Source organism: Lynx canadensis, chromosome D2, assembly GCF_007474595.2.
Source record: "Lynx canadensis isolate LIC74 chromosome D2, mLynCan4.pri.v2, whole genome shotgun sequence".
NCBI classification, from domain to species: Eukaryota; Metazoa; Chordata; class Mammalia; order Carnivora; family Felidae; genus Lynx; species Lynx canadensis.
In genome coordinates this window covers 54,189,702-54,209,509 of record NC_044313.2, presented here as the reverse complement: position 1 = coordinate 54,209,509, position 19,808 = coordinate 54,189,702, and the positions used below count along the sequence as shown (strand labels likewise).

Below are 19,808 nucleotides of genomic sequence, written 5' to 3'. Positions count from 1 at the left end.
GAGGCACCTGGGTGGCTCAGTAGGTTAAGTCTGACTTCGGTTCAGGTTCGTGAGTTCGAGCCCTGCGTTGAGCTCTGTGCTGATAGCTCAGAGCCTGGAGCCTGCTTCAGATTCTGTGTCTCCCTCTCTCTTTGCTCCCCGCCCCCCCCCAATCTCACACTCTGTCTCTCAAAAATAAATAAACATTAAAAAACAAAACAAAAAGAAGAACTGTTAACATCTTTGATAATGGTTTGGATAATGTTGCAGAATACACAATACAGAACTCCATTCAGGTTGTCCCTCCAAATGATTTGCTATTGTGCTTTAACCAGAAATGCTGATGCAGCAAGGGAAACACTAATAAATGGGATGCTTTCCAGGGACTGTAGCTAAGGCAAAGCAAACACAAGCCAAAATTGGGAAGAAAATGTGAGGTAGGCACCCACGATGCAGTCTGGCCAGATATGCTATTAACAGTGAATATCCCTTTCTAAATAAATTAATTGAGGCCTGGGCAATTTGAAAAAAAATTTTTTTAACGTTTATTTTTGAGACAGAGAGAGACAAAGCATGAACGGGGGAGGGTCAGAGAGAGGGGGACACAGAATCTGAAATAGGCTCCAGGCTCTGAGCTGTCAGCACAGAGCCCGACGCGGGGCTCGAACTCACGGACCACGAGATCATGACCTGAGCCGAAGTCAGCTGCCCAACCGACTGAGCCACCCAGGCGCCCCGAGGCCTGGGCAATTTGAATCATCAGACTGTTTGCTAAAAAGGTGACCCAACTTTAAGCATACTGGAATTAGGGAGTAGTGTAAGAATAGTCTTTTGGCTAAAACTTATTTAGAATGAAAACTTAAATTATCTTTGTTTTTTCTTATTGGAGAGATTCTGGTGCCCCAAGAATGATTAAATTCAGTTGCCTGTTGGTTTCTGCCATTGTGGTTCTGTGGGGGCAAGGATGCTAAAAGGGCCAGCAAGTAAAAGAAGAGATTATTTAAAAAAAAAATTGAGGGGGGGAGGTGTTGGAATGATTAGATGGAAGGAAGAAAGAGATTATTGAGAATTAAGAATTGAGAATTAACTGATTATGAAGAATGATTTTTGTTTTTTCACTATTGCTGCTTTTCTTATAAGTCACAGTTTTTTATTCACAAATTCCTTTACCCACAAAAAGTGTAGGCATTGGGAGAGGAGGTAATGGTATGTGAACAGGCTCTTTTCAAAAATGTTGTCCTGAAAAAAATGGTTGTTCTTATTTTTGAATGATCTCTGATAAAATTTGCCAAGAGTCAAGCATTTTGAAACAGAACTCCTAAACCAGAGGGTTGTGTGATTAAGTAAATGAATTGGATTTTTTGTTTTAGTGCACCAAGAGTTTTAAGTTTTGTGAACTTCTTTCTGAAACTATTGAAAGTTCTGAATGAATCTGGATAACCTGAGACTTCTATTGCCAGGGTCCCTTTCAGCTAAAAAATTTTTTATTCTTATTTAAGAAAAATTTATTCTTATTAATTAAAGAATATTAAAAATATTAAAAAAATTTATTCTTATTAATTAAAAAAAAAGAGGGGGGCGCCTGTCTGGCTCATTCCTTGGAACATGCAACTCTTGATTTCGTGGTCTTAAGTTCAAGCCTCACCTTGGGTTTAGAGATCACTTTAAAAAAGAAATCTTGGGGCGCCTGGGTGGATTGTGCAAAGCTATCATGACCGACTTTGACTCAGGTCATGATCTCGTGGTTCGAGCCCCACGTTGGGCTCTGAGCTAAGAGCTCAGCGCCTGGAGCCTGTTTTCGATTCTGTGTCTCCCTCTTTCTCTGCCCCTCCCCTGCTCTTTCTTTCAAAAATAAATGTTAAAAAAAATTTATTAAAAAATCTTTAAAAAATTTCTGCTTTTTCTCATTGTTTATTAGGGTTCCATTTTTTAAATGTTAGAAGCATAGAGATGAGTGAAAGAATTTTGCTTCTTTAAAGCAATTTCTAAAAGTATTATTAGTCTATGAATTGTTGCTTTAGATTCTCGAGTTTTATATCTATATGAGCTTACCATGCGGATATCAAAAGATTCAATACTTTCTCAGGAAAAAATGTATATTTGAGAGTTTCTCATAATCTTCTGGATTTATTCTAGGTTCTAGGTTATAGCTAATATTCTTTCAAACTTTCTTTCCTTTGTTGTCATATGCTGAGGTATCCATGTCAGCAGGCTCAGGAGAGCCTTTACCTTTGACATTGACTTTACTTTTTTCTATTCTTTTAGGTCTTTCACTACCATTCCTACAGTGGTTGACAAGATATCGTTTCCACCTCACTCTCCATGTACCATGCCAGTGACATCTTAGCTGCTAGAGTGTGGAGCTGGCCTGTGGGAGTCAAGTAAGTGCCTTTTTTACTATTTGGCATGGTTTTTGCTTACTTTGCAAAGCCATGTAGAGGAACTTCTTAAGATTAGTTTTTAAAAAGGCACTTGCTTGATCCTTGTGGGCTGGCTCTTTGCTCTAGCCTGCTATTGAATACCTGGTAGCTAACATGGGGCTGAACTTAGCAAGGTGACTGTCACAGGATGGAACATTTTTGTTAAGATAGACCCTAAGGGATGATAGATCTGGTCTTGGCCTAATTATTAATTAGCCCATTCATGTTGATGTACAACCCCTGTCCCATCCCAGAATGAATCAGAACTTCTGTATTAGATCAAACAGTTAGTCTGGCCTTCTGGAAATTTAACAGGTTATGGATAACCAAGGGTCTGCTGGTCTAAACCAACTGGGTTGCATGGAAACAGAGCAGCTCTCCCAAGAAAGTCAATGACCTTGAAATTTAGCTCTCTATATAGCTTAATTAATTTAGCTTAATATATAGAAAAAGTGATGGTTGGCATTAATGAGGTATGGGTTTCTTTTCTTGCTAAAGTTGCTAAAACCTGGTATTTTACTTTTGCAGGTCACCTTGTAAATTTTGCCTATATAAATTAACACATCCCCTGTTATGTCATAACAACCATGTAAGGGAGAGTGTTTTCCTGCTCTGTCTTAGGTATTGGTGGTGTGACCTGTTCATGCAGGGGAAACTTGAACATTCTCAGGTATGTGAAGATCATGATTCATAAACATTTTCTCCCTGCAAACAAAACAGTTTATTTCAGTGTGAACTCATGAAATGGTTTTACAAAATCTATCTTGCCAGTTGATTTTCTGCCCCTGATTCTAGGACAGGGAGTAGCCAACTACAGCCATGACCATCACTTGTTTTGTGAATAAAGTTTTATTGGAACACACACCCATTCATTTACAAATTGTCTATGGCTGCTTTTGCACTATAGCAACAAAGTTGAGTTGTGACAGAGACTGTATGATTCACAAAGCCTAAGACTATCTGGGTTTTTAAGAAAAAGTGTGCCAGTTCCTTCTATAAAAGAAACAGACTTCAAGATATGTTTAGATATAAACTTGTTGGAACCACAGGTGAATTCCAATAGTCTTCTAAAAAGAAAGCCAAGCCCTGTGTCATAATGCTGTCTAGCAAATAAATATTTGCAATATATATGGTGGTGGGGTTACTAATACAAGGTTAATGGAATGGAAAGCCATGATGGCTGTTCAACTTGTTTTCTTTTATTATATCCCCCTACTCCTCACCCCCCATGGGACTAAACACTCATTCCATAACGGGATATTATTTTTCTTTCTAGATACTTGATTTTATAGAACAGATAAGGATAAAAGCTTTAACTAGGCTATCTTCCCAGAAGTGATAACTAAAGGACCTCTTTATTCATGGAACAAGTATTAAAGTTGAAATGAACTTGAGATCATGGAAATTGAGAATCAGAGAAGTTCGGGGAAATGTTCAAGGGTCACAGAGAAGACAGTGGTGGAACTGAAACCAGAAGCTAGGTCTCCTGCCTCTTTGCCCAGGGTTCCTTCTACTAGGTCTTACACCATAGTGGGGCTACTTGTTTTCACTACTAACTGTAAGGCACAGCCTTTTCACTTTATTCCCTCTGAAGTAGAAGCAAAAAGACTCAACGATTTAAACCACAAAGATGTGATTTATTGGAGAATTGATGTTACTTGGAGTTTGGATGCTTTTATTTTCTTGTTTGAAGATTAACTGGGGGGGTTGCTTCTTAATGAATCATTAAAAACCTATATATTCAAAAAGTTTAGTTGGAATAAGAAAGGAAGTCTGAGCCTTGTTCATTATTTTATAGCTGGGAGCAAAACCAAAATCAGCACAGATAGAATGCTTCCCTCATATATCTATGTGTCTAAGCCCATAGATGGAAAGAGTGTATGTGTGTGTATGTGTGCATGCGTGGGTGTCTGACAGCTCTTAAAACGCATTTGGATTGCATTCTGAGAGGAGTTTAGCAGGTGTATTACAATCTGCAGATTATGTTGCAGAGTTTTAAGTGGATTTTTAAAAATAAATTCTATTTTTAAACAGTTTTGGATTTATAGGAAAATGGCTAAGGATATTACACAGAATTCCCATATACACCCCATCTCCAGTTCCCCTATGGTTAACATGTTACATTAGAAGTAACATGTTACTTTTTTGTGTATTATTCAGTGTGTATTATTCAGATTCCCTTAGTTTTTGCCTAATGATCTTCTTCTGTTCCAGGATTAAATGAAGTTTTGTTCACATGTTCACTGATTTAGAAGGCATTGATATGACCACCTGAAAGTTAGACTAGTTTTGAAGTCCCTTTTATATTCCAGGAGTGTGATTCAATGGGTACAGGCTTAACTGCTGCAGAGTTGTGACATTTATATTCTGTACATGATGGGAAAGTGGCTACTTTACCTTATTGATAGTAATGGCTCTTGAGTTGTTTCTGAATTTTCAGCATCAGCAGTTCCAGAAACAACAAGGCAAACTTGATTACTTCTTTTTTTTTTTTAATTTTTTTAATGAGAAACATTTTTTTAACGTTTTTATTTATTTCTGAGAGGCAGAGACAGAGCGTGAGCAGGGGAGGGGCAGAGAGAGAGGGAGACACAGAATCCGAAGCAGGCTCCAGGCTCTGAGCTGTCAGCACAGAGCCCGATGTGAGGCTCGAACCCACAATCCGTGAGATCATGACCTGAGCCGAAGCCAGACGCTTAACCGACTGAGCCACCCAGACACCCCCAACTTGGTTACTTCTAAGTGTTATAGTCACATTCTAAATTGCTGGTGACAATATCCTAAACTAAGTTGCCTTCTTGGGAAGCCAGGTGGTTCAACAATCCTACTTAAATATGTTTATCCTCCTCGAAGTCATTTTTGATGTAGTTTTCATCAGCACCTTCTGATAAATCATTAATCATTCAAATTTCCCTATAAAGATCTTAAAGTATTCCTTCCTTTAAAGTTCATTAGTTGTTTTACTAAAGTTGAACACTTGTACGCTCTATGACTCAGCATGTTCACTCCTAGAGTTATACACAACAGAATTGTGTGTGTGCGTTCACCAGAAGACATGGACAAGATGTTAATAAGCAGGACGAGTTGTAATGGTGCAAGCTGGAATTTTCCAAATGCCCATCAACAGTAGAATGGGTAAATAAGTTTCTGGCATAATCAAACAATGAACATTAAATACTGATCAGAATGAACAAACATACACATTCAAAATGTGTGAATACAATATACAATAATATGATAATGTGTGAATCTCACAAATATAATGTTGAGTGGAGGAAGCCAGACACTAAAGAGTGCATAACTCTGATTGCATTTACATAAATTTCAAAACCAGGTTAAACTATCTGTGGTGTCAGAAGTCAGGAGATTGATTAGCCTTGTTGGGGATTGGGGAAAGTGTTTGCAATGGGGTATGAAGGGGCCTTCTGGGGTACTAGTAATGTTCTGGTTTTTGTTTTGGGTACTGGTTATATGGATGTGTTTACTTCATGAAAGTTCACCAAGCTTATATATTTTTCTATATTCATGTTATTCAGAAAAAAGTATACGAAAATGTTAGCAATTCTGGAAAAAGCACATGCATGCACAAATTCACTGCTAATATTTAAGGGATATATGGAGAACACACTGAACAAATTAGCCTTACATCTTAGAATATATAGTGTCTGAATTAAAGGATTATCAAAGTGGCATTGTGTTATTGGATCTGTTACAGTCCTATTTGTATTATAAGATGAATAATGTAGGTTGAGGTTTTGGGTATGGCTCAGAAAAGACATCTTTTCAGTCTGTATTAAGTACAGTCCCCAAGTCATATATCCATCCTTTCTAACCTTACAGTAAAGACTGGTAAGCCAAGTAGTTGTGACTTGGGTGTATTAGTATGTTTATGCATGGTGAAGTTTCTCCTTCCCACTGATCAGTGAGTGAGCTTCAGTCTTGTATCTCTGTATACTCTACATGTTCTTTTGGCTTTCACGGCATCACCTCAAACCTAACCAGAATGTAGAGTCCTTTTCCCAAATAGAGCCCCCTTTCATGACTTTACTGTTGTTGTTGTTGTTTTTCCTTATTGGTACCTTTGGTTCTTCTAGTTACTTGAGTTAACTTTCCCTTTCTGACCCTTTAAAAAAATGTGGTGAAAACACATAACATAAAACTTACCATCTTAACCATGTCTTCAGCATACACAGTTCAGTATCCCACCCTTTGCACTTTGTGATCCATTATCACTATCCTTACCCATGTTGAAACTCTTACTGTATATCTAGACTTTTGTCTAAATAGCATCTCAACTTCCAGTGTTTCCTCTGTAAGCGATCCATTCTATATCTGCGTGCCAGAGTTATAGTTGTAAAATCTCACCAAATTATTCCCCCACGTAAAACTTTGCTTGCCACTACCTACAGGGTTTAATGCAGATTCCTTAGTCGGATATTCAAGGTCTTCCATAATGGAATTCCAATCTGTCTTTCCATCTTTAATGAGAATGTTGTTTTTAATCACCAGTGACTACTTACTAATTTCCAAGTTGTGTGAAGCACTGTACAGGCATAATTTTACTTAATTCTGTCCTATAAAGTAATTGCCACTGAGGAAATAGAGGCCGGAGGGCTCTAAGTAACATGCTCAAGTAAGTGATGCAGTTAAGAGTTCAACTATAGGTCTCCATACGCCACAGTTGTAATCTCTGTCTCCCAGTGCTCCTGAATGCCTCGAGTAGGCTACTCCTGAACCACCAAGTGCGTTCCCATCTTTACCTAGCTCTTTCGCTTCTCAGATCCATTGCCTGGAAGGCCCTTACTTGTTCCTTTTTCTCTCCCAGTCCCATCCTATCCATTAAGTCCAGTGATTTTTTCCTCCCCCTCCTTATCCCAGTTTATAGAAAACTCCTTAGGGCTACTACACACTTGGTATTTTCACTGCCTTGAATATATTTCTTTTTATATATAGATGCATTCGCTTAAACTTTGTTTTTTAAAGTTTATTTTTATTTTTAATTTTTTTAAATATTTATTTTGAGAGAGAGAGAGAGAGAGAGAGAGAGAGAGAGAGAGAGAGAGAGAGACAGGGCATGAGTGGGGTAGGGGCAGAGAGAGAGGGAGGCACAGAATCTGAAGCAGGCTCCAGGCTCCGAGCTGTCAGCACAGGGCCTGATGCGTGGCTCGAACCCACAAACCATGAGATCATGACCTGAGCCAAAGTCAGACGCTTATCTGACTGAGCCACCCAGGCACCCCTTTAAAGCATATTTTTTGAGACAGAGCAAGAGCGAGTGTGTGTGAGCAAAGAGAGGGGTAGAGAGAGAGAGAGAGAGAGAGAAAAGAGAGAATGCGGTCCCATCCCATGAACTGTGAGATCATGATCTGAACCAAAATCAAGAGTCGACTGCTTAACTGACTGAGCCACCCAGGAGCCCCTTCGCTTAAATTTTTAGATTGTAACCTCCTTGAGGTTGAGGGCTTGGAGTATAGATTGTTTTGTATCCCTTGCAGTACCTTATGTATAACAGGTGCTCAGTAAACATCTGTGTTGATCATTTGGAATGATAATAGAATCGTTGATAGCTGAAGATATATAATGTGCACCAAAGACTCCTTATTGGTTCTTTGCACTTCTTGAAGCTCTTTATAAATCCACCTAACAGTCTTAATTCAGAACCAGGAATGACATATTTAGACTAGAGGTAGATATCATTGGTTTGTAGGTTGGAAGCTTGGTAACTGTTGCCACATGCTGATTCAAATCAGCACAGCTCTTCATATTCAGAATTTGACTTCTCATATTCTCACCATTGGTGCTTTGAGTTAGACCACTAGCATATCTCATCTCTAGTATGCCAGCAGCCTCCAAATTAGTCTTCTTGCTTTTGCCCTTTTTCTCTGTGATCAGAACTCAGGCAGTGGGAATGATGATACCAGACAGATGACGACCCTTCCAGTAGCTTCTCATCTCACACAGAGCAAAATATAGAGTATTTAAAGTGGCCTAGGGGCGCCTGGGTGGCGCAGTCGGTTAAGCGTCCGACTTCAGCCAGGTCACGATCTCGCGGTCCGTGAGTTCGAGCCCCGCGTCAGGCTCTGGGCTGATGGCTCGGAGCCTGGAGCCTGTTTCCGGTTCTGTGTCTCCCTCTCTCTCTGCCCCTCCCCCGTTCATGCTCTGTCTCTCTCTGTCAAAAATAAATAAACATTGAAAAAAAAAAAAAATTTAAAAAAAAAAAAAAAAAAATAAAGTGGCCTATAGGCAGCATTGTGCTGATAAACTGGATCTCCAGAGGGGGGACAGCCACTGATTTGTAACATCTGACTACTTCTGTGGTATAATTACTCACTCTCACTATGGCTGATTCAAAGTTCTGGAATGCATAACAATCTTCTTATCGGCTGGTACCAGCCAGCTCCAGCTCCCCACTGCTGAACATTCCCTGTCTGACCTCCACCTGCTACTGCTTTCCCCTTGCCCACTCCATTTTTGTGACACTGACCTTAGTGTTCCTCAAACATGCCAGATATCCACCCACCTCACAGGATCTTTGCATTTGCAGTTTTATGACTAGAATGCTCTTTTCCTGAAATACTTGCATGCTTGCTTATTTGTTATCTTTCTCAGGTCTGCTCAGATATCTTCCATGATCTCCCTATACAGGCATACCTTGAAGATACTGTGCGTTTGGTTCCAGACCACTGCAGTAAAGTGAATATTACAGTAAAGTGAATTGAATGTATTTTTGTTACCCAGTGCGTATAAAGGTTATGTTTACACTTTACTGTGGTCTATTAAGTACGCAATAGCATTGTATCAAAAAAAGTACATACTTTAATTAAAAAAACTTTATTGCTAAAAAAATGCTAACCATCATCTGAGCTTCCAGTGAGTTGTAATCTTTCTGCTGGTGGAAGGTCTTGCCTCCGTGTAGATGACTGCTGACTGCTCAGGGTGGGGGTTGCTGAAGGTTGGGGTTGTTGTGGCAACTTCTTAAAATGAGACAATAGGGTGAATTTGGGTGCATCAACTGACTCTTCCCTTTATGAACGATTTCTCTGTAGCATCGATGCTGCTTGATATCATCTTACCCACAGTAGAACTTCTTTCAAAACAGGAGTCAGTGCTCTCAAACCCTGCTGCTGCTTTATCAACTAAGTGTATGTAGTATTCTAAATTCTTTGTTGTTGTTTCGATGATCTTCACAGCATCTTCACTAGAAGTAGATTCCATCTCAAGAAACCACTTTCTTTGCTCATCCATAAGAAGCAATTCCTCATCCTTTCAAATTTTACCATGGGATTACAGCAGTTCAATCCCATCTTCAGGCTTCACTTCTGATTCTAGTTCTCTTGCTGTTTCCACCACACCTATACTTAGTTCCTCCTTGGAGATCTTGAACCTCTCAAAGTCATCCATGAGAACTGGAATCAACTTCTTCCAAACTCCCATTAATGTTGATATTTTGACCTTTTCCCCCATGAATCATGAATATTCTTTTTTAAAAAAAAATTTTTTTTAACATTTATTTATTTTTGAGACAGAGCACGAATGGGGGAGGGGCAGAGAGAGAGGGAGACAGAATCTGAAACAGGCTCCAGGCTCTGAGCAGTCAGCACAGAGCCGGACGCGGGGCTCGAACTCACGGACTGCGAGATCGTGACCTGAGCCGAAGTCGGGCGCTTAACTGACTGAGCCACCCAGGCGCCCCGAATCATGAATATTCTTAATGGCATCTAGAATAGTGAATCCTTTTCAAAAGGTTTTCAATTTACTTTACCCAGATCAATCAGAGGTATCCCTATTTGTGGCAGCTATAGCTTTTGAAAAGTATTTCTTTTTTATTAAATTTTTTTTTAATGTTTATTCATTTTTGAGAGATAGAGAGAAGGACAGGGCGTGAGTGGGGAAGGGGCATAGAGAGAGGGAGACCTCTTCAGACCTCTTCAGACAGAATCTGAAGCAGATTCCAGGCTCTGAACTGTCAGCATAGAGCCTGACATGGGGCTCGAACCCATGAACTGTGAGATAGTGACCTGAGCTGAAGTTGGATGAGTAATCAACCGAGCCACCCAGGTGTCCCTTGAAAAGTATTTCTTAAATAATAAGATTTGAAAGTCAAAATGACTTCTTGATCCATGGGCTGCAGATTGGATGTTGTGTCAGCAGGCATGAAAACAATGTTGTTGTACATCTCTGTCAGAGCTCTTGGGTGACCAATTGTCAGTGAGCAGTAATATTTTGAAAGGAATTTTTTTTCTGAGCAGTAGGTGTCACAGTGGGCTTAAAATGCTCAGTAAACTGTTTTAAACAGATGTGCTATCATCCAAGCTTTGCTATTCCATTTATAGAACAAAGGCAGAGTAGATTTAGCATAATTTTTAAGGGCCCAAGGATTTTCAGAATGGTAAATGAGCATTGGCTTCAATTTAAAGTCACCAGCTGCATTAACAAGTCAGCCTGTCCTTTGAAGCTTTGAAGCCAGCCATTGACTCCTCTCTGGCTGTGAACACTGTAGATGACGTCTTCTGACAATAGAAGGCTGTTTTCATCTACATTGAAAATCTGTTATAACCCCCTTCATGAATTATCTTCGTTGGATCTTCTGGAAAACTTGCTGTAGCTTCCACACCAGCACTTACTGCCTCACTTCCTTGCTATGGGGACAACTTCTTAAATCTCAAGAACCAACCTCTGCTGTCTTCAAATTTCTGCAGCTTCCTCGCCTCTGTCAGCTTCATAGAACTGAAGGGAGCTAGGGCCTTGCTCTGAGTTAGTTTTTGGCTTAAGGGAATGTTGTGGCTGGTTTGATCTTGTATCCAGACCACTTTACCCGTATCAGCAATAAGGCTGCTTCACTTTCTTATCATTCATGTGTTCACTGGTGTAGCACTTTCAATTTCCTTCAAGAACTTTTCCTTTGTGTTCACAACTTGGCTGACTATTCGGCACAAGAAGCTTGGCTTTTAGCCCATCTCGGCTTTGACATGCCTTCTGCACTAAGCTTAATCATTTCTAGCTTTAGATTTAAAGTGAGAGACTTGTGACTCTTCCTTTCACTTGCATACTTAGAGGCCATTGTAGGATTGTTAACTGACCTATTTTCAATACTGTATTTCAGGGAATAAGTGGGCTTGAGGAGAGGGACAGAGACAGGGGAATGGCCTGTTAGTGGCGCAGTCGGAACATTACACATTTATCCATTAAGTTCACTGTGGTGCCCCTAAACAATTACAGTAGTAACGTCACATACCACTGATCACAGATAACATAACAAGTATAATAGTGAAAAAATTTGAAATATTGCAAACATTACCAAAATGGGACACAAAGACATGAAGTGAGTAAATGCTGTTGGAAAAGTGGCACCGATTGACTTGGTTGATGCAGGGACCCACAGATTTTGGATTTGTAAAAAATGCAGTATCTGAAATGCAGTAAAGCAAAGCTCAATAAAATGAAGTATGCCTGTATAAAACTGAAGTCTTCCCCCATCTACTCAACACTCCTTTTCTCCATTACTCTGCTTTATTATTTTTTGTTTTTTAGCACTTCCAACATTTCACGTTGATATGCACTCCCTGCAGGCAAGGGAGAGGCATAGAGAGAGAGGGAGACACAGAATCTGAAGCAGCCTCCAGGTTCTGAGCTGTCAGCACGGAGCCTAACGGGGGGGCTCAAAGTCATGGACTGTGAGATCATGACCTGAGCTGAAGTCGGACACTTAACCGACTGAGGTATCCAGGCGCCCCAAATTTAATTTATTGGTTGTCCTGAGATGATTTCCAATATACACTACAGAGTTTTTATACCTGACTGATGCCTTGCTATAGTGATGCATTGCTGCTATTTCCAGACAGTGTAGTCTGTCTGTGGGTAATGGTCGTATTTCCTTTGGAGCCTGAAAAAGAAGCATTTTGTTTTGGTTGAAATAAAATTATCTGTGAAACTTATAGACAAATCGGTTTAATCCTTGTCACTGGTAATTGCAACTTGAAATTATTGCTCACTTATGCTTCTAATGAGGAACTCAACAATATTTATGGTGAAGTGTGTGTTTGGTAGTGTGTTATTCTCACAGTATCATCTTTGTGAATTTGAGGATCTATGATAAGTAATGAGAAAACAACCTGTACATTTTATTTGAAGATCAAAATGAGCTTATGAGGACATTTTCCTGTATGAAAACTAAAATTTATAGATCAACTTAGCATACTGGTTTATTGTCATTAAAAAGTGTATGACTTCTTATAAATTAGATGCTGCCTTTCCCACTTGATCTCGGTTACTGCCTCACCACCTGATCCATCCCCTCTGCCTTTTTGTATTTTATTCAGCCCTCCACTTGCCTTGGTCTAGGCATCGACAACAATTACAATGAAGTAGCAAGATTGAGTTGTAGTTACTGCCAGACTTTTCTTTCTTTCTCTCTTTTTTACATGTAAGTATTTTTACAAATAAAATTGTAATGTAATAACAGTTAAAAACACAGTAGGCAACATTACATTTTCCAAGTTAATCTTTGGGTAGCCACAATAACCCATTTTTGTTTTGGGGTTTGATTCACAGAGGTCAGAGAAGAGAGTGGCTTGAACTGAAAGCTGCCACTTCTTCCCTGCAGACAGTTCAGAAATGGAGAAAAAGTCTGTTTCTCTTTGTGAGTGTATTACTTTCTTGGACGTGTTTTTAACTAAAATTTGCAGTATTTCCTGCCGTAACACTTTTGGACATGAGTGAAAAATCTCCTTTCTCTTATGAAAGCTTAATTTGCTTTGTTACATCACTTTTGACTTTAGGAAATGTTTATCTTCTAGAATTTTTTAAATCAAAACAGTTTTTTAGAGCAGTTTAATATTCACAGCAAAAGTGAGGGGGAAGATAAGAGATTTTTTTTATAGCTACATTTTAAATAAGTACCAACAAGTTTGTCAGAACAAAAATAAACTTAATTTTGTGTTCTTGTGTGTGATGTTATTATTATTCACTATTTTTTTTAATTTTTATTTATTTATTTATTAAAAAAAATTTTTTTTAACGTTTATTTATTTTTGAGACAGAGAGAGACAGAGCATGAATGGGGGAGGGTCAGAGAGAGAGGGAGACACAGAATCCGAAACAGGCTCCAGGCTCCGAGCGGTCAGCACAGAGCCCGATGCGGGGCTCGAACTCACGGACCGCGAGATCATGACCTGAGCCGAAGTCGGACGCTTAACCGACTGAGCCACCCAGGCGCCCCTATTATTCACTTTAAAAAAGCTTTTATCTACTATATAAGTACCAAATCACAGAAAAATAAAATATACAGAAAAATGGAAGGAAGGAGAAAGTGCTACTCAGAAACAACCATTGTTAATATTTTTATGCGTTTCTTTCCAGACATTTTTTATGGAGTTCATCTCACTTTTGATAAGAGTAGTTCATCTTTAAATACAGCATAAAACCATATTTTGCTTCCTTTGCTTAGCATTATACCAAATATTTAACAAACTTGTCATGAACATTAGATGGCAGCTTAATATTCCAAAGAGTAGCCATATCACTGTTTGTATTTACAATATAAATTTCAAAATAGATTTTTTTTTTTGGCGGCAGATTCCAGAATTTTAAAGAATAAACATTCTTGGGGCACTGGGTGGCTCAGTCAGTTAAATGTCCGATTTCGGCTCAGGTCATGATCTCACAGTTCATGGGTTTGAGCCCCATGTTGGACTCTGCTCTGACAGTGCAGAGCCTGCTTGAGATTCTCTCTCTCTGTCTATCTCTGTCTCTCTCTGTCTCTCTCTGTCTCTCTCCCCCTCTTTGCTCCTCCTCCGCTTGTGCGCGCGCACACACACACACACACACACACAGTCTCTTTCTCAAAAATGAATAAATAAACTTTAAAAAGAAGAATAAACATTGTTTCCTCTTGAGACAAGTTTCAGGAAAATTGGAAAAGAAATTAAAAAACCTATATTCACCTGATGATCCTTCTGTACTATGTTACTGTGTGAACAGAATTGGATACCACCCTCACCATGTTCTTATACACTCACAAGTAACAGCCTCAAATTACAATAAAGTTATTTAAAGCATCTCTTAAAGTCCATCTGTTTGAGATGCTGTTCTCAAGATCCCTTTTACCATTTCAGTGAAAGCTGATAAGATTCTTCTAAGGCTGTTGGAAAGCCCATCCTTCAGTCTCTAGATTTGGTAACCAGAAATATTAAGAAATAATTTTCTTCTTCTTCTTTTAAAATTTAGATTCAAATTAGTTAACATATAGTGTAGTATTGGTTTCAGCAATAGAATTTAGTGATTCATCACTTACATGTAACACCCAGGGCTCATCCCAACAAGTGCCCTCTTTAATGCCCATCCCCCATTTAGCCCATCCTCCCTCCTACCTCCCCTCCATCAACCCTTGGTTTGTTCTCTGTATTTAAGAGTCTCTTATGGTTTGGCTCCCTCTGTTTTTATTTTATTTTTCTTTCCCTTCTCCTATGTTCATTTGTTTTGTTTCTTAAATTCCACATGTGAGTGAAATCATATGATATTTGTTTTTCTCTGACTTATTTCGTTTAGCATAATATACCAGAGTTATATCCACGTTGTTGCAAATGGCAAGATTTCATTCTTTTTGATGGCCGAGTAATATTCCATTGTATATAAACACCACATCTTCTTTATCCATTTATCAGTCGATGGATATTTGGGCTCTTTCCCATAGTTTAGCTATTTGATAGTGCTGCTGTAAACATTGTGGTGCACGTGCCTCTTCGCATCAACAGTTTTGTATCCTGTGGATAAATACCTAGTAGTGCAATTACTGGGTCATAGGGTAGCCACTCTAGAAACCAGTATGGAGGTTCCTCAAAAAGTTAAATATAGAAATAATTATTTTCTAGACTTTTCTTTCAGAATTGCTAAATGATGTTTTCATACCTTGTGAATCTTTCACATAGGTGTGCTGATATGCTATACTTTTAGGAAAATAAATTCCTTTCTGTTAAACACTTAAGTTTTGCCTCGTCCTTTGCTATTATGTGCATTGCTGCAGTGAATAACCTTGTGCATTCATTATTGCTCCTGTATGAGATTATAGAATGTGTTCCTAAAAGCAGAAAGTATGAGAACTACTATCTGTTTACATCTTTGCCAACACAGTGTGTTACCAAACTTTTGGATCTATGTCTGATTGGTGAAAAATTGTATCTCAGTGTAGATTTAATTTGCATTAAGTGAGTGAAGTTGAACATCTTTTTAAAGAACTGCAATTCCTTTTGCTGTGCACTAAAGCTCCTATTCCTTGACTCTTACAGTGATCTTTTTCTTTGTGATTTTTAGGCGCTAGTTGGGTATTAAGAAAAGCCTTTGTGATCGGGTTGCAGTTTTCTTTTCAGTTTGTCTTTTTTAAAAAAAAGTTTGTTTAATTATATATGTAGAGAAAGGCAGATAGAGAAGGGGAGAGAGAATCCTAAGCAGGCTCTGCACTGTCAGCACAGAGCCTGACACGGGGCTCAATCTCATGAACTGTGAGATCATGACCTGAGTTGAGATTAAGAGTCGGATGCTCAACTGACTGAGCCACCCAGGTGCCCCAGGTCATTTTTTAACATTTAAATTATTTAAGTCTGAGTCTGTAGTTTCAACAGGCACATTTTAAGGGCTGTATTATGTATAAAAGCAAGAGACTGCCTGTAGATGTTGCTTAGTGAATACAATATTAGTTCTGTGAAGACAATTATATAAATAGAGGTTAGATTAGATTTATTCCTTCTTACAGAGAAGCAAATTTCAGTTAATCACATGGAAGAAGTTCTCTCATTAGATCAGCTTTAAAATGGAATGGGCATCCTTGGGACTAGATGGATTCTTTGTTACTAGCTCTGTTATTGGAAAGGAGATACCAACCCTTGTCCCTGTTGGGCAAATTAGGCACATAGTGTTGAAGAAGTGACGGGTGAATCATCTGGAAGGTTAGATTAGGTTGTTTCTGATAACCTTTTTATTTTCATATTGTATTTATTTATTTATTTATTTATTTATTTATTTATTTATTTACGTTTATTTATTTTTGAGACAGAGAGAGACAGAGCATGAACGGGGGAAGGTCAGAGAGAGAGAGGGAGTCACAGAATCTGAAACAGGCTCCAGGCTCTGAGCTGTCAGCACAGAGCCCGACTTGGGGCTCGAACTCACGAACTGCAAGATCATGACCTGAGCCAAAGTCCGACGCTTAACCGACTGAGCCACCCAGGCGCCCCTTTCATATTGTTTTTATTTTGGACATACCAATTTCTCTATGTATATTGATTTTTATATAATTGTGAATAGATCAATTTTTTCCTGTCTTGCCTAATTCCCTTTCTCCTTTTACTTCTCATTTTGCTCCAAAGTGACTGTATAGTATATATCTTTTCATATTTTCCCTCTTACTTGAATCACCATCCTATCTATTTTTTGTCTGCCTATCAGTACACATACACTCCTCCAGGCGTACATGCATATGTATAGTTATTTTAATTTTTTTATAAAATTGGATCATACGATGCATTCTTTCCTGCATCTTATTTTCTCACTTAATAATAACTAGTACAATATTTTCCACATCAAGTAGTACAACACTAAAGCATTCATTTATTGGCTGTATAAAATATACCATTATAAATGAGATTATTTAAAAAAAAATTTTAATGTTTATTTTTGAGAGAGACAGAGAGACAGAGTGTGAGTGGGGGAAGGGCAGAGAGAGAGAGGGAGACACAGAATCTGAAGTGGGGTTCGAACTCACTAATGGGGAGGTCATGACCTGAGCCAAAGTTGGATGCTTAACTGACTGAGCCATCCAGGCGCCCCTAAATGAGATTAATTTTTGGTGCAGCTGTACATTTGTTGATGTAGCTAATCTTTTGTTGATGGATTGTTCCCCCCCCCCTTTTTTTTGTCACTGTGCACATTGTAGTAAGTACCCTCACATATTAGTACATTTATTCTATGAGATAAAGAGTCAGTAGGGGGAGGGCGCCTGGGTGGCGCAGTCAGTTAAGCATTTGACTTTGGCTCAGGACATGATCTCACAGTTCGTGGGTTTGAGCCCTGTGTCGTGCTCTGTGCTGACATCTCAGAGCCTGGAGCCTGCTTCAAATTCTTTATGTCTCTCTTTCTCTCTCTGCCCTTCCCTGACTCACATTCTATCTCTCTCTCTGTCCCTCTCAAAAATAAACGTTAAAAAAAAAAAATCAGTAGTGGGGTTGGTGGTTCAAAGCGTGTGTATGTGTGTGTGTGTGTGCGCGTGTGTGTATACTATATGTATAGTTAGTAATATTTAACTTGTTTTCCAAAACCAACAACATAAGAATCTTTGTCAAGTCCCTTCTGATTTATTTGAGACCATAAAATAGAATTATGTAGCCTTTTTATAGTTGTTAGCTATATATAGTATTAGCTGGATTCTTTTTTTTTTTTTTAATGTTTATTTATTTTAGAGAGAGCACACGAGCATGAACAGGGGAGGAATAGAGAGAGAGAGTAGAGAGAGAATTCCAAGCAGGCTCTGTGCTGTCAGCATGGAGCCCAGCATGGGGCTCAATCTCATGAACTGTGAGATCATGACCTACACCAAAATCAAGAGTAGGACGCTTAACCGACTGAACCACCCAGATGCCCTGGATTTTCTGGATTCTTAAAAGATTTTATCTGAATAGGTCTGTTTATAAAATTGTCTTTCTGTGTTCTGAGTGACTATGTTACTTTAATACAAAATAAAACAAAATTCTCAAAACTCTAGTTCATGTACCTAGTACCAGTGTAATATCTCACAGACTAGAGGGTAAATGGACTTGAGACAAATGTTAAAACCCGACTTTGGGGATGGGGCTGGGAAATAAAGTCCATTTTGGTAATAGATTTTTATCTTTAAATTGGGTATTCACTTGGTTACAAGAGGATTAATTATAAGAATCTCTTTCTCAAGTAGTCAGCTTGAACAGATAAATATAGAGCACCAGTGTTTGGAGAGGGAATGCTGTAGAAAATGTGTGGGTAGCTGTTGTAGTTTTACATAGCAGATAACATCTAGGATAAAGAATAGATGAAAATGCTCATTGAGGATTAGTGTTCTTGAAACATCATCAAATACAACATTCCCAGGACTACCATTCACAGCCATTCATAATCTTGCCCATCCTGCGTATCTAAGATATTTCCCACTGAGCTCAACGTGCTTTTCTTCAATCTTGTATTTCTGTGTTTGCCACACTATTCCCAGTGCCATTCATTTGGTCTCATCCTTTAGAAGGCATGTGTTTCCCCTTCTGCACCCCTGCAGAAAGATGGATTCTAGTTTATATTTTCAGTACTCAAGTGCCGTCTTCTTCATGAAGTATCTCTGACCTCTCTAGTCCACATTGATCCTTTTTTTCGTTCTTAACTCCTACAGCAGTGATACTTTGACTTTCTTCCAGCTGGTTCCTGACTTTACATTTATGTAGCAGTAAATAACTTTTGGAGTTTTTATTGAGTGCCTCTTGCATATGCAGCACTACTACTCTAAATACTGGGTCTAAAGGATGAAGATAGAAAATGTCCCTGTCCTCATGGAGTTTATATTCTTGTGGGGAGAGACAGCCAATAAATAAAATAACTAGCAAGAAAACATCAGACAGTAAGAATCTTATGAGAACATCTATGAAGAATGAATCAGATATCTTAGTTGCAAGTGGTGGATCCCATTCTAGTTAGTTAAAGCAGAGGAAAAAAAAATTAAGGGTATTACATAGCTCATAGATTCTTTAGGGGAAAGTGGAGAATCAGTTTGGGGACTGCTTAGCTAGGAACAATGCCTAAATTATAACACTGGGCTCCATCATTGAAGATATTACTTCTTTTGTTGCAGAACAGGTATTGGAATTTGCACTGTCTGTGCTGAGTATGAGATGTAACTGCTAGGACATCTGTCATTTCGCCTTCTGAAAGGAAGGTATATCTCTCTGAAATATACTTCAGAATAGACTAAACATGGTGTCTCCATTATATCACTTGCTTTCTAACTGAAATGTCATGTGAGTGTGTTTGGTTGGGAGAACGTAGGTCACATACCCACTTCCTGTTTACAGAAGAGGCTGAGGAAGTGAATTTCTGACTTATGTTTTGGGAAGGCACGACTTAGGAGATGAGAAATTTTCCAAACAAGGAAAGCGGTTTAAAGGTACTAAGTAGTTATAAACCATGGAAAAGTTGATATGGTAGAGAGTGATTGCAGGGTTAATTTGGATTTGAGTAGTCAGAGAAAGCCACTCTGAGGTCAAGAAACTTAAGCTCAGCCCTAAATGACAAGGAGAAATCCATGTAACATTAAGGGTGAGGAATATTTTAGTAGGGTGGACCGGTCAAAAGGCCGCGGTTTGGAATTGGGATGCGGGTCTGAGGCACAGGATGGTGAATGAG

At 38.8% G+C, this 19,808-nt stretch overlaps 1 protein-coding gene across 3 annotated transcripts in view; it reads left to right on the top strand.

The window, feature by feature from the left end:
* MCU (mitochondrial calcium uniporter) overlaps positions 1-19,808 on the top strand; it is a 201,848-nt gene that overhangs the window by 13,126 nt on the left and 168,914 nt on the right. The window contains exons 2-3 of one of the 3 annotated variants that reach the window (XM_030335307.1): positions 2,245-2,360; positions 3,021-3,069. The exons of 1 other annotated variant lie outside the window; for it this stretch is intronic. In XM_030335307.1, the coding sequence (XP_030191167.1) occupies positions 2,302-2,360; positions 3,021-3,069 (108 nt within the window). In that variant the 5' untranslated portion in view covers positions 2,245-2,301. Of the gene's footprint in view, positions 1-2,244; positions 2,361-3,020; positions 3,070-18,798; positions 19,570-19,808 lie in introns of those variants that run through there. One more of the 3 variants, XM_030335309.1, reaches the window with a different exon arrangement.